General features: G+C 47.6%; 1 protein-coding gene across 4 annotated transcripts in view; it reads left to right on the top strand.

The window, feature by feature from the left end:
- Positions 1 to 17,549, top strand: part of ARHGEF4 (Rho guanine nucleotide exchange factor 4) — a 220,795-nt gene extending 203,246 nt beyond the window's left edge. For all 4 annotated transcript variants that reach the window (XM_051781535.1, XM_051781536.1, XM_051781537.1 and 1 more), the window contains 9 exons: positions 501 to 680; positions 3,988 to 4,170; positions 5,144 to 5,323; positions 5,932 to 6,164; positions 7,467 to 7,596; positions 8,443 to 8,574; positions 9,574 to 9,817; positions 10,480 to 10,557; positions 11,757 to 17,549. In XM_051781535.1, the coding sequence (XP_051637495.1) occupies positions 501 to 680; positions 3,988 to 4,170; positions 5,144 to 5,323; positions 5,932 to 6,164; positions 7,467 to 7,596; positions 8,443 to 8,574; positions 9,574 to 9,817; positions 10,480 to 10,557; positions 11,757 to 11,914 (1,518 nt within the window). In that variant the 3' untranslated portion in view covers positions 11,915 to 17,549. The remainder of the gene's footprint in view (positions 1 to 500; positions 681 to 3,987; positions 4,171 to 5,143; positions 5,324 to 5,931; positions 6,165 to 7,466; positions 7,597 to 8,442; positions 8,575 to 9,573; positions 9,818 to 10,479; positions 10,558 to 11,756) is intronic.
- The last annotated feature ends 2,018 nt before the right edge of the window (positions 17,550 to 19,567 follow it).

The following is a 19,567-nucleotide window of genomic DNA, read 5'->3' as shown; positions in this document are numbered from 1 at the left end:
TCCAGGAGACTCATTCTAACCAGCTTAACTGCTAAGTTTAACCACTTTAAATAAAGACTTCAGTCTCTATCCATCCCAGAGTAGCTCTGAGGCCTCAGAATGCTTTCTGCTCTGAAGTATGTCTCTAAATATTGGTGCTCAGGGTTTGATTTCAAGGCTTTCAAAAGCAGGGCTGTACTGGCAGCACCAGAGCATCTCCCACAAACGAGATACCACTGAGCCTTGTGTGCTGGCTGAGGCAAAGTCACCAGTATGAATTCCAGAGCATCAAACTTGTGTTTTTTATGATTATGTTTTTCCTGTGTCCAAGTGATTCTGAACAAATGCTGTTGAGAGCAGGGTCAGCCAAAGCACCTGCCAGACGAGCCCCAACTCCTTTCCATGCTGCTCGTGGGGAGTACACAGATCCCAGCATGTGGCTGGTGGTGCCAAAGCTGCAGCCACTGGGCACACGGTGTTGCTTTCCTGGAGGGACTGACAGTGTGACTTGCTCTCCCCAGCTCATCAGCGATGGCAGCGTGGTGTACGCAGAAGCCCTGTGGGACCACGTCACCATGGATGACCAGGAGCTGGGATTCAAGGCCGGCGATGTCATTGAAGTGATGGATGCGACCAACAAGGAGTGGTGGTGGGGGAGGATCCTGGACAGCGAAGGCTGGTTTCCAGCCAGCTTTGTTCGGGTAAGAGCTTCATCTTTCTTTGTGCCTCTCCATTAGCATCAAGTGTTTTTTCTTTTTCTCGGTGTTTAATGTTCTGTGGTGACTCCTTGAGCACTTTCACTGCAAGAGACAATTGCTTCAACATTACTGTTACTATTCTGTTACTTCAGAGTTTGGATTGACAAGAAGCTGAACATGAGCCAGTGTGTGCCCAGGTGGCCAAGAAGGCCAATGGCATTGTGGCCTGTATCAGGAACAGTGTGGCCAACAGGTCCAAGGAAGTGATTGACCCCATGTACTCAGCGCTGGTGAGGCCACCCCTGGAGTGCTGTGTCCAGTTCTGGTCCCCTCAGCTCAGGAAGGACATGGAGGGGCTGGAGCAGGTCCAGAGGAGAGCAACGAGGCTGGGGAAGGGACTGGAGCACAAGTGCTGTGAGGAGAGGCTGAGGGAGCTGGGGGGGCTCAGCCTGGAGAAGAGGAGGCTCAGGGGAGACCTCCTCACTCTCTGCAACTCCCTGACAGGAGGGGGGAGCCAGGGGGGGTTGGTCTCTTTTCCCAGGCAGCCAGCAGCAAGACAAGAGGGCTGGGTCTTAAGCTCTGCCAGGGTAGGTTTAGGCTGGATATTAAGAAGAAATTTTTTACAGAGAGAGTAATGAGGCACTGGAATGGGCGGCCCAAGGAGGTGGTGGATTCACCATCCCTGGAGGTTTTTAAGATGAGACTGGATGTGGCATCAGTGCCATGGGCTAGGAACCACAGTAGGGTTGGATCAAGGGTTGGACTCGATGATCTCAGAGGTCTTTTCCAACCTGGTTGATTCTCTGATTCTGTGATTCTGTTCCTTTACACGTGGCTGTGGTACATTGTGCCCTCCTGGCTGAGCTGCCTCCAGTGTGAGCTCACTCAGCATAAGTAAATCATGGCAAGGGTGGTTGAGCTCCAGACCAGAGCTAAGCTGAGCTGTGCCAGCTGGGGAGGGTGGTGGCAGCCTGGGCTCCTGCTTACGGGTATGTGTATTGCTTAGTATGTGTATTAGTATGTGTATTGCTTAGTTTTGGCCCAAGCATGTGGCATCCCCTGCCAGGAATGAGCAACACTCTCCTAAAGGAATCCCAGATGCAGCTGGCAGAGGTCTCCAGTGTCCACTTAGACAATATGGATGAGCATGGCACCAAATTCAGCTTTCTCCATCTGGTGCTGGGGCCAGTGCAATGCCACATATGTGACCACCTGACTCACACGTGCACCTTCCCTTAGCCTGTCAGGCTGCTGGGCTATCACACAGCACTGTATTCCAGGCACTGAAACACATAAAATGTCTCGGAGGTCATGTAGGACAACTGATATAGGGCAATATGAGACATTCAGAGCTTTTGGGCCAAGGCTCTCCCTTGGTGCCAGCTATAAAGCCCACACAGAAATAGCTGTGCAGAGGAGCCCAGACAGTCCCAGCTGCACTCTGCAGAGGCTGAGTTCATTTCCAGCAGAGCTTCTGAAACATATCTGAACTCCCAGGGCAAATGGGGGGGAAACCAGGAGTGTGGTAACTGCTGTGCCCCCCTTTCCTGCTGTGAGGAGAAAGCCTTTTTTCCTTTCTCCAGGCTGTGACTGTGTGTGTGGGTGCCTCACTGCTTTCACCACCTCAGGGCAGCTCCTCAGTAGTGCAAAGGCAATTAGGTGCCTAAGGGCAGAGATTCTCAGCCCTTTAGCTCTTTATCCAGGTCACTTGAGATCACAAATGACCCAAAACCAGGTGAAGCATGAAAAGAGGTGACAGGAGGTGATCTGGTGTCCTTGGACACGTGGGGCAGATAGTGCTATGAAAGTTTTGAAATACTTTATTATGGGTTGCAGGAGAGGCTGTCAGCTGGATAATTACTACAAACGGTGAAGTTTTTTTGCAATTGCCAGGACTAAACTCTCAGCACTAGTGGGGACAGCACTTTTTTTCCCCCCTTTTTTTCAGTCAAAACACGGGCCTTATTTTGTTTCATGTTATTGACAAGCTGAATTGTCCTGGCTGGCAAAACCTGCGATGATATCCTAAGGGAAAGCGGACTAGTACCAGCCATTAGGGATGCAGAGTAACAAATTCTTTTAGCAGAGTAATTACAATACTTATTCAAGCATCCAAGCAGAGATTTCCTGCTAATTACCACGAGGTCTGAAGCTCCTGCGGGGAGGGATGGCTTATCTGAGGGCTTGGGTCAGTCTGCAGGTCTCTCAGTTACTCCACACAAGTTTCAGGCCAAGGTCTGAGTTTAAGACTTGCCAATGTTGCTCTGCTCACAGTGAAGGCAAACCAGGATTGCTCATCTTGAGGGCTTCAGCAGCTGCAAATAGTGAGTACATGTAATTTGGGCCTATGTTGACAAGGGAGGGAGTATGCACTCTTGTTGTATGTAGATGTATTTGTATCAAGGGGTAAGTAATCGTGCCTGGAAGAAGCTACATTAAAGGTTTAAAGCAGTTCTGTGTCATTGTACTAAACATTCCTATAGTTATGTGTGTTTCTACTTCACATCTCACTTTTCTCTGTGCTGAGATTGATCATTTGAGTCACGGTCAAAGTATTCTCGTGGGCACTTGGAGAGCTACAGTAGTGCCACAGAAAAGAAAGCTCCTGAGGGAAATGCAGCAACACTTGCCTGCTTTAGCTCGGGTCCTTTGCAGTTGTTGACCGAACAGACTCTGTGGGAGGTGTGGCTGCAAGGCTGTTTCCTCTGCTCGTGCTGTGCTGCCATCTCATGGGCACCGGGAAGGGACCGCGAGCCCACAAAGCCCTGGAATGTAGGACCGTTCTTCCCGCGTTATGTGCCCGCTGGGAGCTGTACCCGCTTTTAGATTAACAACGAACTCTCTTTAAATAATCTCGGGGAAGCAAAAACCAAGAGTCCATCTGTTATTGGTAGTATGACAACAGTAAAGCTAGATAAAAACCCAAGCATTTACTGGTTTCCCCGTCCCTAAGTGCCCTCTCATATACCTGAGAAATTTCACTTGATAAACCCTTTTTGTCCTGATTTTATACATAGTCTTCCTGGAAGACTTCTGTCCACAAGAAATGCCTGCTTAAAACCACCCATATCACACAGTGGGAGCAGCTGCCATGTGGATTGAAAGTACCCTCCCCAAACTGACTATCTGGCCACCATAGCTTCCCCAAGGGGAAAATACATCCAGGAGCAATATACAGGTAGCAGCCCTCTTCACACCCAATCCAGACTCAGTCTTAGTCTGCCATTCAAACAGTCTGACTGTCCCAAACTTCCTTAGAAGAGTTGTGTTTGGCAGTACAAACTGTGACCATCTTGTGTGTCTGTCACAGCTGCGGGTGAACCAGGATGAGCCCATGGAAGATTATCCCCTGAAGGTGGAGGGGGGCAGGGAGGACGAATCCCGACGCTTCGGGATGGGCCAGACCACCAAAGACCAAATGAGGACCAACGTCATCAACGAGATCATAAGCACAGAGAGAGACTACATCAAGCACCTGAAGGACATTTGTGAGGTAACAGAATAAAAGGGGAAGTGAATGTAAGAACTTTTCTGAAGGATAAGGGAGTATGTCCCACTCTTGCCCAGAAAGGGACCCTGAGCAGGTAATTTTCCTGAAAATGAGACTGTATTTCCCTCAGAGCCTGCTCTGCTGGCTGGCATTACACGCTCAGAAAACAGAAGACAATTCATTACAGCAATATCCCAAATGCAGAGGCATTTGGAGCACTCACTTGTGCTCTGATTAAATGGCATTAATTGAATTTCCCAAGCCAGAGAAAAGTAAATGTCTAAGCATTGCTGTCCTCTCTAATATGTGTTCTAAGCTAATATAATCAGCAGCTCCAGCCCTCAGGCAAGTCGTGCTCTGATCAAAACAACTGGGGGATGCTCAGCCAAATGGGTCCTTCACTTGCAAATATGCTGAGTATTGGGACACCTCTCCTAAAAGAGATGCACTGGTCCTAGGCAAGGTAACTGGGGAGAGTTCTGCAGGAACACAGTTCTTTACTGAAATGGTACAAAAGTGCAGTGGCTCCCAGGAGAGTAGCTGGGGCAAAGCAGCACCCACATACAAACAAGCCTCTGCAGTGTCCTCATGTCCTACGTGCACTCCTCCTCCCTGAGTCAGCCCACACAAACATCCAAACCAGATCCACAGCTGGATTTAATTGGCCTGAATCTATCAGTGGGTCAGTGCTGGGCTCAGAACATCCCATAGCCTGAAGCCACATAAAGGTCTTTTTAACAGGAGGGAAAGCAGCTCTGTGACTCCTTCAAGTGTGGGTGACAGGATCCTTCAGGGCAGTGATGTGTCTGTGGCTTGGCTTCTATTTCTACCATGTTTGGGGTGACATTAGAGGAAATAACAGCCTATGCAGGAAGGAGGTGCAGGAACCTGCTGTGCACCTGACTGCAGTCCCCGGGGTTTTCTGTTGGCCAGAGAGCACATGCCCAGGAAGGTTTACAGTTTGGTTTCCTCCCAGGGCTACATTAAGCAGTGCCGCAAGAGAGCTGACATGTTTACAGAGGAACAGCTGAAGACAATCTTTGGGAATATTGAGGACATCTACAGGTGCCAGAAGAAATTCGTTAAAGCACTAGAGAAGAAATTTAACAAAGACCACCCACATTTGAGTGAGGTTGGCTCATGTTTCTTGGAATATGTAAGTGAATTTTACTTTATGGGAAAGGGGTAGCTGAGCATGGATTAGGCCAGAGAATTTAGAAATTGATCCGACAGAACCAAAGCTTTCTTTAAAAAGACCCGCCCAACCAAACTAAATGCCACACCCCCTCCCTCCACCCTGTTCAACCACTCCCCCTGCTCGCAACTAAACATCCTGTAACTCTTGTGGCTGTGGAAAGAGTGTTTTCAGAGTGTTCCGTCTTCTGAACACTACACTCCCTGCCAGACCTTGGCAAAAATGTAGGAAGATTCCAAAATTTTGAGCTGGACTTGAGTTTACAGGATGGTATTTCCAGGCCAGTGCCAGATCGGCAGCAGCTGATCCACTCATTCAGAGCATTCAGCTGGACACAGCCCAGGATACGTGGGAATGTCCTGGTCTCTCAGAGAAGCTGCATGTGCTGTAACCTGTAACACACCTGCCCATCCCCAGCTCCAGGTCTCTGGGCTTCAGAGTCTGGAGAGGCTGCAAATCCCCAAACGGAGACGCAGGAGTAGGACCTACCCAGGGAACACACATGGGAGTCTGAGCCAGGCCATCCCCCTGAGGAACATGGCCAGTGAATCCCTCCGTTTCCCTTGCAGCAAACAGAGTTTCAGATCTACTCCGAGTACTGCAACAACCACCCCAACGCCTGCATGGAGCTGTCCCGCCTCACCAAGGTCAACAAGTACGTTTACTTCTTCGAGGCCTGCCGGCTGCTGCAGAAGATGATCGACATCTCCCTGGACGGGTTCCTGCTGACCCCCGTGCAGAAGATCTGCAAGTACCCCCTGCAGCTGGCTGAGCTGCTCAAGTACACCAACCCCCAGCACAGGTGGGTCAGCCAGGGGCAGGGAAGGAGCCGGGCTGGGCTCATGGAAATGGATTTGTGCGGAGCCCTGTATGGAGGGCAGTTACCAACAGCAGCCAACACCACAGTTCTTGGGGGTTACCTTGTGGAAACCAGGAAAAGAAGTATTTTTTTGTCAAATATGTATTTTTCCATTACAGTAGCACTGGGCTTTCCTGTCTATTACAGATCTGGAGTTACAAGGTCCACCTTGTAATGGCACTTTTCTGTTTTATTTGGCTCACTTGTCCGTGATACCAGCACATAGATACTCTGGAGTTACATGTTTCTGGTGGTGGTGGTGGTGAAAACTTTGTCTCCAAAAGCATTGGTTGAATATACCCCAAAATGTCCACGTAGCTACATCTCACCAGTGGGAAGTCGTGGCCTGCAGCAGTCAGGCCACACACACTCAGTGCCCTGTCAGCACCAGCTCCAAAGCTTCCAAATCCATTGCTCAGTTTCAGGGTGAAGGCCCTGCCTTTCGATCAAATAATTGTCACTTAATAAAGCATCTGAAATAATCAGCTACAGAAATAAAACATGAAAAATCTGTATTAAAGTGTTGATATTGGTCCATTGTGGCTTGGCTTAATTTCACCTTCCTAATTGCAGCCCTGGCATTTCCCAGAATGATTTGAAGCATGTCTTGTTAAATCTCTAAGCATGTTTTCTGAAGCTGACCTCGGAGCAGAAAACTCCTTAATGCAGTGCACAGATGTTTTGAAAGTTGCCTTAGAGCCAAGTTGTGCAGCTCAGCTCCTTTCCCTTCTGAACTCAGCAGAAGTAGCTGGTGGCAGCAGATGGTGTGGGGGAGGGAAGATCAGCTTCTGTCTTACCCTTCCAGATAAGCCATCGGCTTCTATTTGAAATGAAGCCAGTTAATGCTGAACTGCCTCACCTCTGCGTGACAGATCAGCCTCTGGGTGGAAACAGCGGCATAATGAATATGTTGTATTATGTTGCAGAAAGAAAATGAGGCTTGGAAAGCCCTGGAGAATCTTCCAGCAACTCATATTTACACCTCTGTGGCTAAACTTGATTACTTAACCCCTTCCCTTTCCCAAACCTGGCCTGTTTTTGTTACAAGCCCATAATCTGTGCCTCGAAACCAGCACGGTCTGACAAGCTGTGCCTCCAACTTCCAGCACAGCACAGCTGGGACAGACTGCAAGTGGAACTGCTTCAGTCCCCAGCTCCAGGCCGTGCAAGGCTGCCCTCCTTTGCAGGGCAGGTACAACACACACGTACCATTTTGCCATGTCTGACACCTCTGCCCATCCCCAGGGATTTTAAAGATGTCGAGGCTGCCTTAAACGCCATGAAGAACGTCGCCCGGCTCATCAACGAGAGGAAGCGGCGGCTGGAGAACATCGACAAAATTGCTCAGTGGCAGAGTTCCATAGAGGACTGGGAGGTGAGAGGCTTCCCTTCCCTGGGAATCAGCTGTTCCATGTTGATCCTCTTCTGCCCTTCCAACAGCTTCTGCTAACAGGGAGATCTCACTATCCAGCCCTACCTCAGTTCTCTAACCTTCCTCGTGGCTTTTTTATTAAAACAGATGTGATCTTTTAGTACAACTGAACATGTCTAGCACCTAGACCAGCTGCCTTAGCATGTTCCCTGGGATTTCTGCTTTTTCCTTGCAGAATGAAATTAGCATGTAGGTTAGTGAAATTCTATTATTTTTCTCTTGCCCCCCATTTTATCTTGAGTGGTTTCAAACTCTCAAGATGAGAATTGTCACTTAATGCTTAATAAACCAGGTTATTGTTGCAGAAACGTAAGCTCTGATATAGTGACAGAGGAAGCCAAGGTTCCTGTAGACTCATTTTAAAAATTGCTAAACAAAAGAAACAAAATACTAATTTTCTAAATCCTAGACTCAATAAAACCACACTGCCTCCCTGCCCAAGGATGCCAGGCTAAATTCTCAGCTCTCTGCTTATGTGCTTCCTTTCTGTGTGGGATGAGGCAGCTTCCCTAAGCAGACTCCCTGGAAAAGGAGATTTTTTTCATTTAACACGCTATTGTTCTTCTCAGATTCAGTTCTCATTCCCTGGGTGCCAAGGGCACAGTGTCTCCATGACATGACGAGAACTGTCCTTCAGCACAGAGGCTGCCTCTCATTCCCAGAAGACTTTTATCAGCAGGAATTCAGGCCCCTCACACAAGCTGAGGTTCTCCTGTGAGACTACAGGCTTATTTCTTGCTCCCCATTTTCAGATGGCTGAGACCAACCTGTTCTCTGTGCTGTTCCCAGGGTGAAGATGTCCTGGTCAGAAGCTCAGAACTCATCTATTCCGGGGAATTAGCCAAAATCTCCCACCCTCAAGCCAAGAGCCAGCAGAGGATGTTCTTCCTCTTCGATCACCAGCTTGTCTGCTGCAAAAAGGTAACCCCCCAGCCAGGCACCAGTGCTGGCTACCACAGTGCTGAGGAATTTAAGTGAGCTCCCTCTCCACTCCTCTGTGTCCTTAATACTTACTGACATCGTGTGCTCCTGGCACTGAGACCTCTCTGTGCATTCACTGCAGTCTTTTCTCTGATGTCCTGGGGTGTTCTGTGCCCCTGAGCACAGCAAACAGCTACCAGCCTAATTCTCATACTGAAAGAGGAAAGCACTGCACTGCTTCTAGGGTTGGTAGAGGGGATATTTCATACAACTCAAGTATAAGCATTCGCACATATTTTCTTTGAAATACCTTATTTTTCAACTGTGCTGTCACCTGAGATAAGTGTCAGAGTCAGAGGGCACCTGCAGCTTCGATGAAGAGCTGTGGGCCTTGGCAGTCAGTAAGACCATATTAAGTCACATGTAAGTCTGTAAGTACAGCCCATGTTTTTTATCATAACCTAAGTAATGAAATCTTCCTTCTTGGAGCCAATGAAAGGTATCCTCCTCTGTAATTTCAAAACTGAATGTGCCAATTATTTTTTGCACATTCCACATCTTGCAGGTAGCTCTGAGTAACTTGGGCGTGAAAATTGCTGTTCTCAAAGTTACTTTTCATTGTCAACTCAAGAAACAAGAACTAATTAGGATTTTTTCTTTTCTTTTTCTTTCCAACTGGGACTGGAGGATGCAAATAGTGTTTTCTGTCAGAGGACAGAAATGAGGGATTTGGGATAATATGTAATACCCAAGCTTGCTTCTCATTCAGATCTTCAGGGCAGCTGATACCCCCCCAACAGCAGATGCCACTTCTCCTGACCCCAGGGCCCCTCACTGCCAACAGTGCCCACAGCAGCTCAGCAATTCCACAGATTCAAATCCAGTATTCGGGGTTTTTTACAGAACTGTAATGACTACTGGGAAGATTAAATACATCACATCAGAGAAAATGAATGTTTAGGACAGGAAACAGCACATCTGTTGTGGTCTCTCTTACAGGACCTTCTGCGCCGGGACATTTTGTATTATAAGAGTCGGATCAACATGGATGACATGGAAATACTGGATGTAGAAGATGGGAAGGACAAGGACTTCAATATCAGTGTGAAAAATGCATTTAAGCTGCACTGCCGAGACACTGAGGAAGTCCACTTATTCTGTGCAAAAAAGCCTGAGCAGAAACAGCGCTGGCTGAAGGCGTTTGAGAACGAAAGGAGGCAGGTGCAGCTCGACCAGGAGACAGGTATGGAAAGAGCAATGCTGGGAGACAGTGGGGGTTTTTTGTTTGGTTTTGGTTTTCCTCTTTTTTTACCCACTAGCCAATGCCTGGGAGGGAAAGGGTGGGGAAGCCAGTCCATGCTCCAGTCCAGCCCTGAGCTGCTGAATTGCACATTCTGAATGAATCTGTGCAGTTAAAAAACCACCATGAGCCGACACTGCAGCGTGTCCCCAGGGAGGCTGATGTGTCTTTAATGAGTTCAGGCAGGGCTGAGAAAATAGGCAATACGTTACATACAGCTTCCAGTATTCTGCAGTAGAGTGTGAGTGCCCAGCTTGGAGGTATCTGTACAGAACAGGTTCAGTCAAGGGCTCTCACTGTGCAAGAGGGTTTGCACTGTTTTGTCTAAATCCTGCTTAATTCAGCCCAGAGTGATCTAGAAAGATTTCAGCCAAACTGGTTTGGGCTGGCTTCTTCACCCAGCAAAGTGTGGGGCAAAGGGCAGGCAGCAAACCTGGCATGAGAGGTGGGGAAAGCTGTGCAGTGCAGGCTGGGGGGAGAGGGCTGTGCCCCTGCCAGCCTTGGCAATAACTGTGCCCTCTCACCTCAGGCATTTGCCTCCCCCCGGTATTTCCTCTGAGACGCCAAACGATGACCTGCTGCTGACAAACTGTTTTATCTTCCAGGTTTTTCAATCACCGAGGTGCAGAAGAAGCAGGCCATGCTGAATGCCAGCAAGCAGCACCACGCTGGGAAACCCAAGGGTGAGTCACATCTGAGCACAGGAACGCTGTGACAGTAGGGGGTAGCTCGGTATTTACTACATGGGAAGAGTTCCAATGAAGTGGCAATAACAAGCTCTGGAGAAGGCCAGATGGTGAGCTCTGATGTGACAATCTGCACTACAGTTCCTGGTAGCTTCAGATGGCTGGAGTCAGGAAACTGTTCCTAACTCCAGGAGAGCTGCTTTGCACATAATCATTGAGCACTGTGCCAGAAACCATCAGCCCTGATCAGTGCACAGCCTGGCCTGGGGTCACAGGCTCTCCCAGCAGTGTGGCCAAAGGCAAGCTTTGTAGCAGTCCTCACGACACACAGAGTCATAAAGGTGACTGCAGCAGGGACTGTTCCTGCCTGGGGAAGATGCTCTGAAACTGCAGTTTGGGCAGAGTGCCAGGGGTCGGTATCATACTCGAACAGAGCTGATCATTCAACCTGTCAGACACAAGGATAATTTAGCAGCAGCCAGGGGAGTGTGAACTCAAGCAACAAACTGGAAGGTTCCTGTGCCCAGAGCACTGTTGGCTGAAAAGAGCCCTGTGATGCCACCTTCCCCTTCTCTCTGTTCAGAGGAAGAGGTGTCCCTTGCTTTCCCCTGGACCCACAGAGGAAGCCACTTCCTCTTGGTGGTACCAGCCAGCACTTAAATCCCAGCCACGTCTCCAGTAAGAAAGCTTAGCTAAATGTCAAAACAGGTCAGAAGTAAGATTTGGCTGCAAACAGAGGGAAGTTTGGAAGGAGGTCAAACCTCCCTAACAGAGCAAAGCCCTTGGGACAAAGCATTAGAGGTGGCCACAAGCTAGCCCTGTCCACTGGGCAGGCACTGACCATTCCTACTTAGAAATCCATCCCAGGATCTTGGAACAGGCAACGGCAGCATTTGCGCAGCAGTTGCTTCTCCCAGCACAGGCAAAGGCACCAGTTAAGTTGGTGATGAGCTGCAGCTCTTCAGCCCTGTTGTTGTGTTGGCACAACACCTGGCAGTTATGTGGCACATTTCTGGAACTTCCACAGCATCAGCTCTAATCTTAACAAGCAGTGCTGAAAGTAAGGGTAAACTAAGGGAGGAGTAACACTAAGACAAACCCAATTCATGGCCCTGCAGCTTTAACGGGGACTGAAGGGGGAGGAGGGAAGGGAGCTGTGCTCAACTAACATGCTTCCCCTCTCCTCCTCATCCCAGCTGTCACCAGGCCCTACTATGACTTCCTGATGCGGCAGAAGCATCCCACCCTGCCCACCACGCTCCCTCAGCAGCAGGTCTTCATGCTGGCAGAGCCCAAGCGCAAGCCCTCGAACTTCTGGCAGAACATCAGCAGGCTGACGCCCTTCCGGAAATAGGGGCAGCCCCACGTTTGTGCCTGAACCTCTTCTGAGAAAGCACTTTACCCGTCAGTCCTGGGAGGTGGAGTCCAGGTTCTTCCACTCCTTTGTTTACGAGGATGGCACATGTGCTCCTGCCTTCCCTATTTATTTTGCAGCCCGACTGACCACCCTGGTTCCGAGGCGAGACACTGCGTGTGCATTTGTGCCGTGGAGCCAGCCTTGCACAGCGCCCACGAGGCAGAGCTCCAGGAGGAGCTCACAGGAGGGAGCCTGACACGCTTCAGCTGAAGAGATTTTGCTTGTCAGCTGTAGATGGACTCACTCCTTCCCACTGTGCCCACCACTGCTGTCTGGCAGCTGTCAGAGGGGGTGGCAGCTGACAGACCCACTGCCAGACCCACTGCCGTGCTCAGAACGACAGTTCAGTCACTGACGTGACACACTGGCCGTGGAGGGACAAACCCTTCTGCTCTGCCCCCTGCCCCACGTTTCTCAGAGACATGATCCTCCTACACAGGCCCAACTAACTCAGCCTCTGCAGGCCCTCAGACAGACACAGTGAGTACAGCACTGTGACCTCTTCTTTCCTCTAGTCCAACACCACTGGTGAACGGTATCGTACATTAAACTGTGCCAACCTGCAGCATGAGTCAAGTTCAAGAATCTCTCTAGTGGGTTTGAGTTACATAAGTTAGAGAAAAATGTGCCTAATTAATACCATACTCAATTCCTTAGATTCTCGTCTCTCCATCATTCTGCCATATTTCCTGGCCAATGAAAATGCTCATTGTTTGTAATGTGTTTATTTATGGTAAAAATCAGAACTGTGTATTTTGTAAGTCTGTAATTGTTCTTGTCAGATGTTGTTAACTTGATGCCTGTTTTGTCTGTTTAATTTTTCTTTTTTTTTTTAAAAAAAGGTCAATATTTGCAAACCCGGCTCCCAGAAGTCAGAGTCTGCTGTTCAACTCTGAAACACAATTGTTATGCAAACTCCCACAGACCTTCTCAAATTCAAGGCGTGTTACTGACACTTTTAAAAAATGGAAAACCACTTTAAAAAGGCCTAAATTTGGCATAAGGAGCCTCATTTAAGTACCCAAGTTTCAAACTGTGGCCAAAAAGAATTAATTTGAACCTTGGTTAGCAAAAGGAAAGATTTGCCTTACCATAGCAAGAGTTAGAAGCCATACTGACTGAATTCCCTAGTTTAGGAGACATCCCGTGACAGTGGAAGGAAGACTCCTACTCATTCCAACTGGACGCTGTGTGAGTGAGCACTAACTGTCTGCAGAGCTCAGAAATCCAGTGTTTGTTGATGCTGTAGCTGACCAAAGTCTGGTCACCCAGGGATATCTGAATTCAGTAGCATGTACAAAGTCCTTCTTGCACTATATCTTCCCCCCAGACCAGGGGCAACATTTAATTTCATAAAGAAACTTGTAAAAGTGACTCTCAGCCTGTGTTTGTCTCCAGCATGTCTGTGTGAACTTGTTTCTCTGCAAAGGCACTGCAGAGATTCTGCTTTTGCAGCTCCAGCAGTGACCACACCACTTCACCCTCAGAGCAGCCACCCTGCACAGGGACCAGACCAGAGCGGGCACTGGGGACACTCTGCACTGGAGGGGACATGGGTCAGTACTGGGGGAGGGGCAGGGAAAAAAACAAACCCAGACAGAAAAAGAAACACTTCAAGAGCCACTGAGATCAGGCAGCTACATCACTGTTGGCATACTGACCTTTGCAATACAGACACACTGAGACACCCACCAAGAGACACACAGACCCCAACAGGCACACACCGAGACAGACATGGGCAAGGTGGAGGGAGAGAGATGGCAACCAAGAGAGACCCTGACACACAGACATGCAGACACACACACACACAGGTACATCAGCTACAGCCAGAAACCCTCAGGAACAGAAGGCAACTGTCACGTTTGTGTTTACCCTAAGTGTCTGCACCCTCCTTTCCTTATCCATGGCGTGTTTGTTTTGATTGGCCAGGAAGCAAATCTGTTGGCACTGAAATGATCAATTTTCTGAGCTTATCATCAGCTTTGCAGTAAGCTGGGGAGAGGACAGTTCCCCCCACAACACATGCACACACCCTCTAAGCATGATCAGCTGTGAAGATGCAACAGGTTTCTCATGATCTTGTCCAGCTGAGTGTGCTCAAGGGTGGGGATTCCCCCAAGAACCTCCTTGCCTCCCTGAACAAAACATTGCTGTCCCCACCATGAAAGAAGTGCTGACATCTATTCAAAGTGCCCCTTGCTGCAACATCTGTTTTTTAGCCACTATGTTGCTTAATACACTCAGCTTTACATCTGCATTGAAGTCACTCCACTAGAACTCCTCACCTCTTCTCCTGAGGGAAATGGGGTGACAGTGGCACAGGACCCTGGAGTGCAGCAGCTGTGAAGTGCAACAATGCCCCTGCCCTCCCTTGCTGAAAACACACACAAGAACTGGCTACTATTCATTATCTGGGTAGCAATATTCTGAACAGTAGATATGCACCAAGTGGTTTAAATTCTCACATCCCTTACCAGCTCTTCCAGAACTGATTTCACATCTGACCACTGCGCACAAATGATTCATAGCAACACTTTTTACAGAAACGTTTTTTTTACTGCCAAACCAGACTCCTCTAGTCAGACAACACCGCTGACCAGTTAATTATTTTTGGTAGAGAGAAATACATTCTCCGCTTGACTCTCAGTACTCTTCCTAAAACGCATCCTCAGCTGGGATTCTAGTCTTGCACGCCAAGTTTGGAGCTGGGATCCGATCCCCTATGCAAGACTGAGATTGGTACAGAAGCTGATCGTGCTGGAAGAGGTGACACTGCTGAACAGGTAAGGCTCAAACCCACTGTGCTCAACACACCCACCCACAGCCTGCTCTGAAGAGGATTTTATCACGAAACACCACCCTTTGTTTTCTACCCAGCACTGCTTCCTGATTCTCTCACCACAACCCACAGTGTTTCCTGAACAAACTGTGTAGCAGATCACGTGCAAACTCATTGGTTTTAAGTGATTAGACACTCAAAAAAGTCATTGCCCAAGTTCCTCATTAAATGGCAAAGCGTCCTTGTGTGTGAGATGGTGGTAACACATTAACCAACCCTGAATTTCCTTCCTCTTTGCCCTGGCATCTGGATTTCAAATGGAGTTCCATTGTTCTGGCAGTGAACAGTACCAGGGAGAACACGTGTGTAAGTCAGGAGGTGTGTGTGTACACAGTGTGCAGCTTCACAAGGGCATCAGCTAAACTCGTGCTAACGGGGGTTTTGGCATATGAGCAACACAAGTACAGCCTCTGACAAGCTCTCTGATCTAAATGGACAGCACAGTCTTGGCAGATCCACAAGAAGTGCCCATTTGAAACATGAAGCAGAGCTGTGAGATGTCAGAGGAGCTCTGGAGATGAACCACCTACATGGGCCAGAAATGCAGATTTTCATACAGAACAAACTGAAGCTCCTGACATGAGGCTGAACAGCATCAATCCTTCTGGATTTCAGGGTAGAACCATCCTAACTGCTCAGAAAAACAGTTATGCACTGAGTTACATAAAGTGGACAGGAAGATTTGATTCCGGGGTGGTTTGGGTTTTCAGAGGTGTTGGCTCTATCTGTTCCCCTCCTGTAGCTATCCATTTAGGAAGCTTCTTGTGAAAACAGCCATGTTTCTTAAGGAGCTAAATCTGCCCAGTTTTCACTTGGTCAAGTAAGACACAGACTTATGTAAAGCATGTGAACCAATCAAAAGAATGATTTCCTGAAACTACCAGTAATGTGAAGAGAACTGGTGGCTGCTAGATAATGAAGTTTCTGGTGTGACCAAAAAAAATGCCACAAACTCTCTGTTTTGAACTGTTAGTTTGGAATAACTGATTCAGACACGGTGGGTGTATATACACTGTGCCAAGTTCTGAGAGCATCAAAACCAGAACAAACTGTCTTTGTACTAACTCACAATAACAACTAGATCAATTCCAATGCAGAGATAAGTTCCCCCAAAGCAGCCTTTAGTATCTTTTCTGTTTTGTCTGTAACCTGAAGAGCTGTGGGGTATTGGGTGGTGGGGAGTCCTGTTTGTGGCCAGCCACTGTGTGCACTGCAGGTGATTCCCACCATCCAGGACACTGCTCCACAAAGCCAGCATGGCAGTCTGTCATCCAGGAACCAGCACAACCACCTGCATCTGGGTGTCCCAACAGCTTCCCAAGAACACCAGGAAGCCAGACCTCCCCCTCACCAACAGATGATGAGATAACAGAACCAAGGCACTTGCCGGTGACAGGCATTCCATGAGAATCTCAGCTTCAGACTGAAAATGCTACTTTTCTTGGGGTGCCAGAATGACTGAAATTAGTTTTTTTTAAAGGAAAAGGCCTTTCATCTTTTGCAATATGTGTCAGAATATCAGGCTGTGCTCCTCTAGATTTACTGTAGTGGAAAGAGCAGCATTGAAGAGATCAGTGCCAAGACTGATATGTAAATATCAGTGTTCTGAACAAGTACTGCACCACTCACCACCCAGACTGCTGGAGAACTGTCAGCACCTGTGGGGGACAACACCCAGCAAGTGCTAAATTCTTATTTTACTGGCTTTACTTCAGCTGTTTTAATGCTCCTGTCAGGTTTCACCATGTACCTGCTAAGGAGGGTTATGGCACTGCAATGCCCTTCTGGACAGTGACTATGGTAGTACAGCAATTCCTAAAGCTTTAAGAAGGGAACTATTCACACCTCATTCAACTGCTGGAGCCTCAGCCTGTACCTGCTGCTACTCATGTTTTCGACCAAGTCTCAACTAGAATGTCCTGTCCCAACCTACCAGCAGAAACTCCCTGTCACAGAGCTCCCAGCCTAAGCAAAGCTGTAGGATCAGGTCTTCAGGTAATTAATGGGTTAAAGAATAAGAGCTTTGATAATGGAGAGAAGTTCACTGAAAAAAATTTGAAGTGCTTTCAGCTGATTTTAACCCACTGAAGGCACAGTTGTATTCTTTCAGGTTGATAGTGCAAGAGAGGGAATCAATCTTCCAAGCAGCAGAGACAAATCAATTCAGATCGTTTCAGAGTGAAGCCAGTGCAAGGTGACAGCCAGCAGTGTGACAGGGCACAAGGCTCCTGCACTTCCCCGAGTGCCACACAGGGTGGGGGATCACAAGCTCCAGAACAACCTGGATTCACTTGCCTTTACACTCACAGCCACAGCTCCAGGCTCAGAAGCCAAAGGGTGTTCCTTTCCAGCCACACAGCAATCCCAGCTTGCCCTGCCTTGGGATTAACACCTCGCACCACACTTCATTTCTCCCCGTGTCTCTCACACATTATCCTTAACAAGCTACATTACTAAAATCCCATGGCTTTGGCAGTGCTGGCAGTTTTAGGAAAAACGCAGGCTGCTTGTTCTTTTTGCTTAACACTCCTGTCATCTTCCTCCCCACAACTCCACCCTCCTCTCCGCACGTCCTGAGCTCCTCTTTTGCACAACTTCGCTACCAAAGCAGCTCCCTGTTTCACAGCCTGTGCAAATGCAATACCTGTGATATTTCCCCCAGACCTGTGTACCTTTGTGTGACTGCTTACATATACAGTTGTGAGATGGGAAATAAAAAAGCTACCAACTTTAGTCTTGTCTAATTCTGTAATCCTCCCACAAAACACTACTGAGTATACAGCATCAGCCTTTATATCTGCCATAATCACATGTAACAGCATTCTGCTTAGAAGTTCCTGCTATCTTTCCACACCTGCTTCTTCCCCTTTTCTCATAAGCAGCAGCCTGCCCACCCATTACCTGGGCTTTTTTTCTTTAACCTCCAGCAACCTGAAACAATATGCTTGCTATCTAAATCCCACCATGAACAAAATCCTTACCCCAGCTACAGCCACATGAGCATTCGTGCACTGAAACAGAGTTGAGCGCTAGAGCTCAAGTGTGAAGTCCACATGATTACAATTCATAAGGCTGGTGAAAGCAAAACTGAGGGAAGGTGTGTTCCTCTCCCTCTGTCTGAAGCGTCAATTTGTCCATGTACTTTACCCTTCTTGCCCAGAAAAGAGAAAGTTATTGTAAAACACTATAAAGTAGATTCATATAATCCAAAAATGAAGGTCCAGCTGCAGTAATCGAAGCTGACAGCTGAGCTGTTCAGTGATAAATTTTCTCTGTCAAGGTTGCGTTGGAAATATCTTTTAGTCCAGCAGCAAGGACTACAGTTATGGGTTACCTGTACCCACAAGGCTCAACAGCCTTCCCTCTAGGTCTGCCATTCCCTCTGTGACACACAGCACAACTTCCCACAGCTACCAAAGACTTCTTGCTGCTGTAAATTTTTTAATGTTTATTTTAAAGTAGTCACATGGCCCCCATTCTATTCTGGATGATTAATATTCTGGATAGCTAATAGCCTGATGGATACCAAAATAAAATCAGGAGAGCATTTAGCCTCCCACACACAAGTCAGACCTTTAATCCATCTAATGCAGCAACACCTTCTATGACTGACATTTCCTACATAGAAAAATTCCCAGCTAAATAATAACCATTCGTGATTCCAGGGGAGCTCAGCAACAAAACTATTTCTGTTACCGAGCTTTTTTTACAATGAGTTTAGAATCTAAAGCAAGATGCTAGAAACAGCAAACTTTGGTTTTCCCCATTACTAGTTACAGGAAAACTTCAAACTCTAATCTTCCTATTTCTGACAATCACTTTTCTGGAAGAGGCTCTGGCTGTTTTTAAGTGTTCAAAGCTGCCCTTAAAATGAGAAAAGTTCTTATCAATACATCTAACTTTGGCAGCAAGTAACTAACTCTACTTGTCAGCAAGTGGGACAGTAATGTGCATTACACTGCCACTGCACAGTGAGCGTGGGAAGAGGGGGAAAAAATCAAACCATTACTGACACACCATTTTGGTAGTTCCATGGATACATTTAAAACCACCACAAAAGAAACCCCACATACAGACTTAAGAGTTCAGTACCACATTCTCATGAGTGCTGAACATGGCACAGAGTCATGCTTCACAGCAACAGAGCCCCACGAGAACAGCTAGACTGGAGTCCCAGGAGTGATCAGCACCATTCTGAAGAACAGTATTTCCCTTCAGAGCATCCCAGATTCCAGCAACCCACTGGTTGAGGATTATGAATTTTTATCAGCTCCAGTGCTATGCAAAAAACACCCCCAAACCTGTCTCCCTGTAACATGAAAGCAATCCCAGGACAAGTGACCAGAACTTAGTTGAGATAAAGCACATTGAGGAAAGAAAACCAATCTATCCCCGGGATCCCTAGTGCTTGGCTGCAATTGTAGAAGCTCAAGTACTTGACTGACTAAACCACCTGTGGCAATATCTCAACAACCACAGTGACACAGTCACGTTGCACCTTCCTCTTCCACGTTGCTTTTCACAGGAACATTACCAGGTAAGTTACTGTTATTTTTGGAGACCTACAATAAATCAAAATAGCCAGTTAGTTCAAGCAGCATAGTTCTGTTCCCCCGAAATACACATAATTCCATTTTAACATTAGTGCTTTACAACCACCCCCACACTAAAGAAATAGGATAATTACCCACACTTCACACCTACTCAATTCTTTTCCTTCTGGGGAACACTCAAGAAACTGATTTATAACA

Source organism: Manacus candei, unplaced genomic scaffold (genome assembly GCF_025592945.1).
Source record: "Manacus candei isolate 608988 ecotype Guabito, Panama unplaced genomic scaffold, ASM2559294v1 h1tg000015l, whole genome shotgun sequence".
Classification (NCBI taxonomy): Eukaryota; Metazoa; Chordata; class Aves; order Passeriformes; family Pipridae; genus Manacus; species Manacus candei.
The sequence above is the reverse complement of the archived record's forward strand: the minus strand, read 5'-3'. Positions and strand labels throughout refer to the sequence as shown.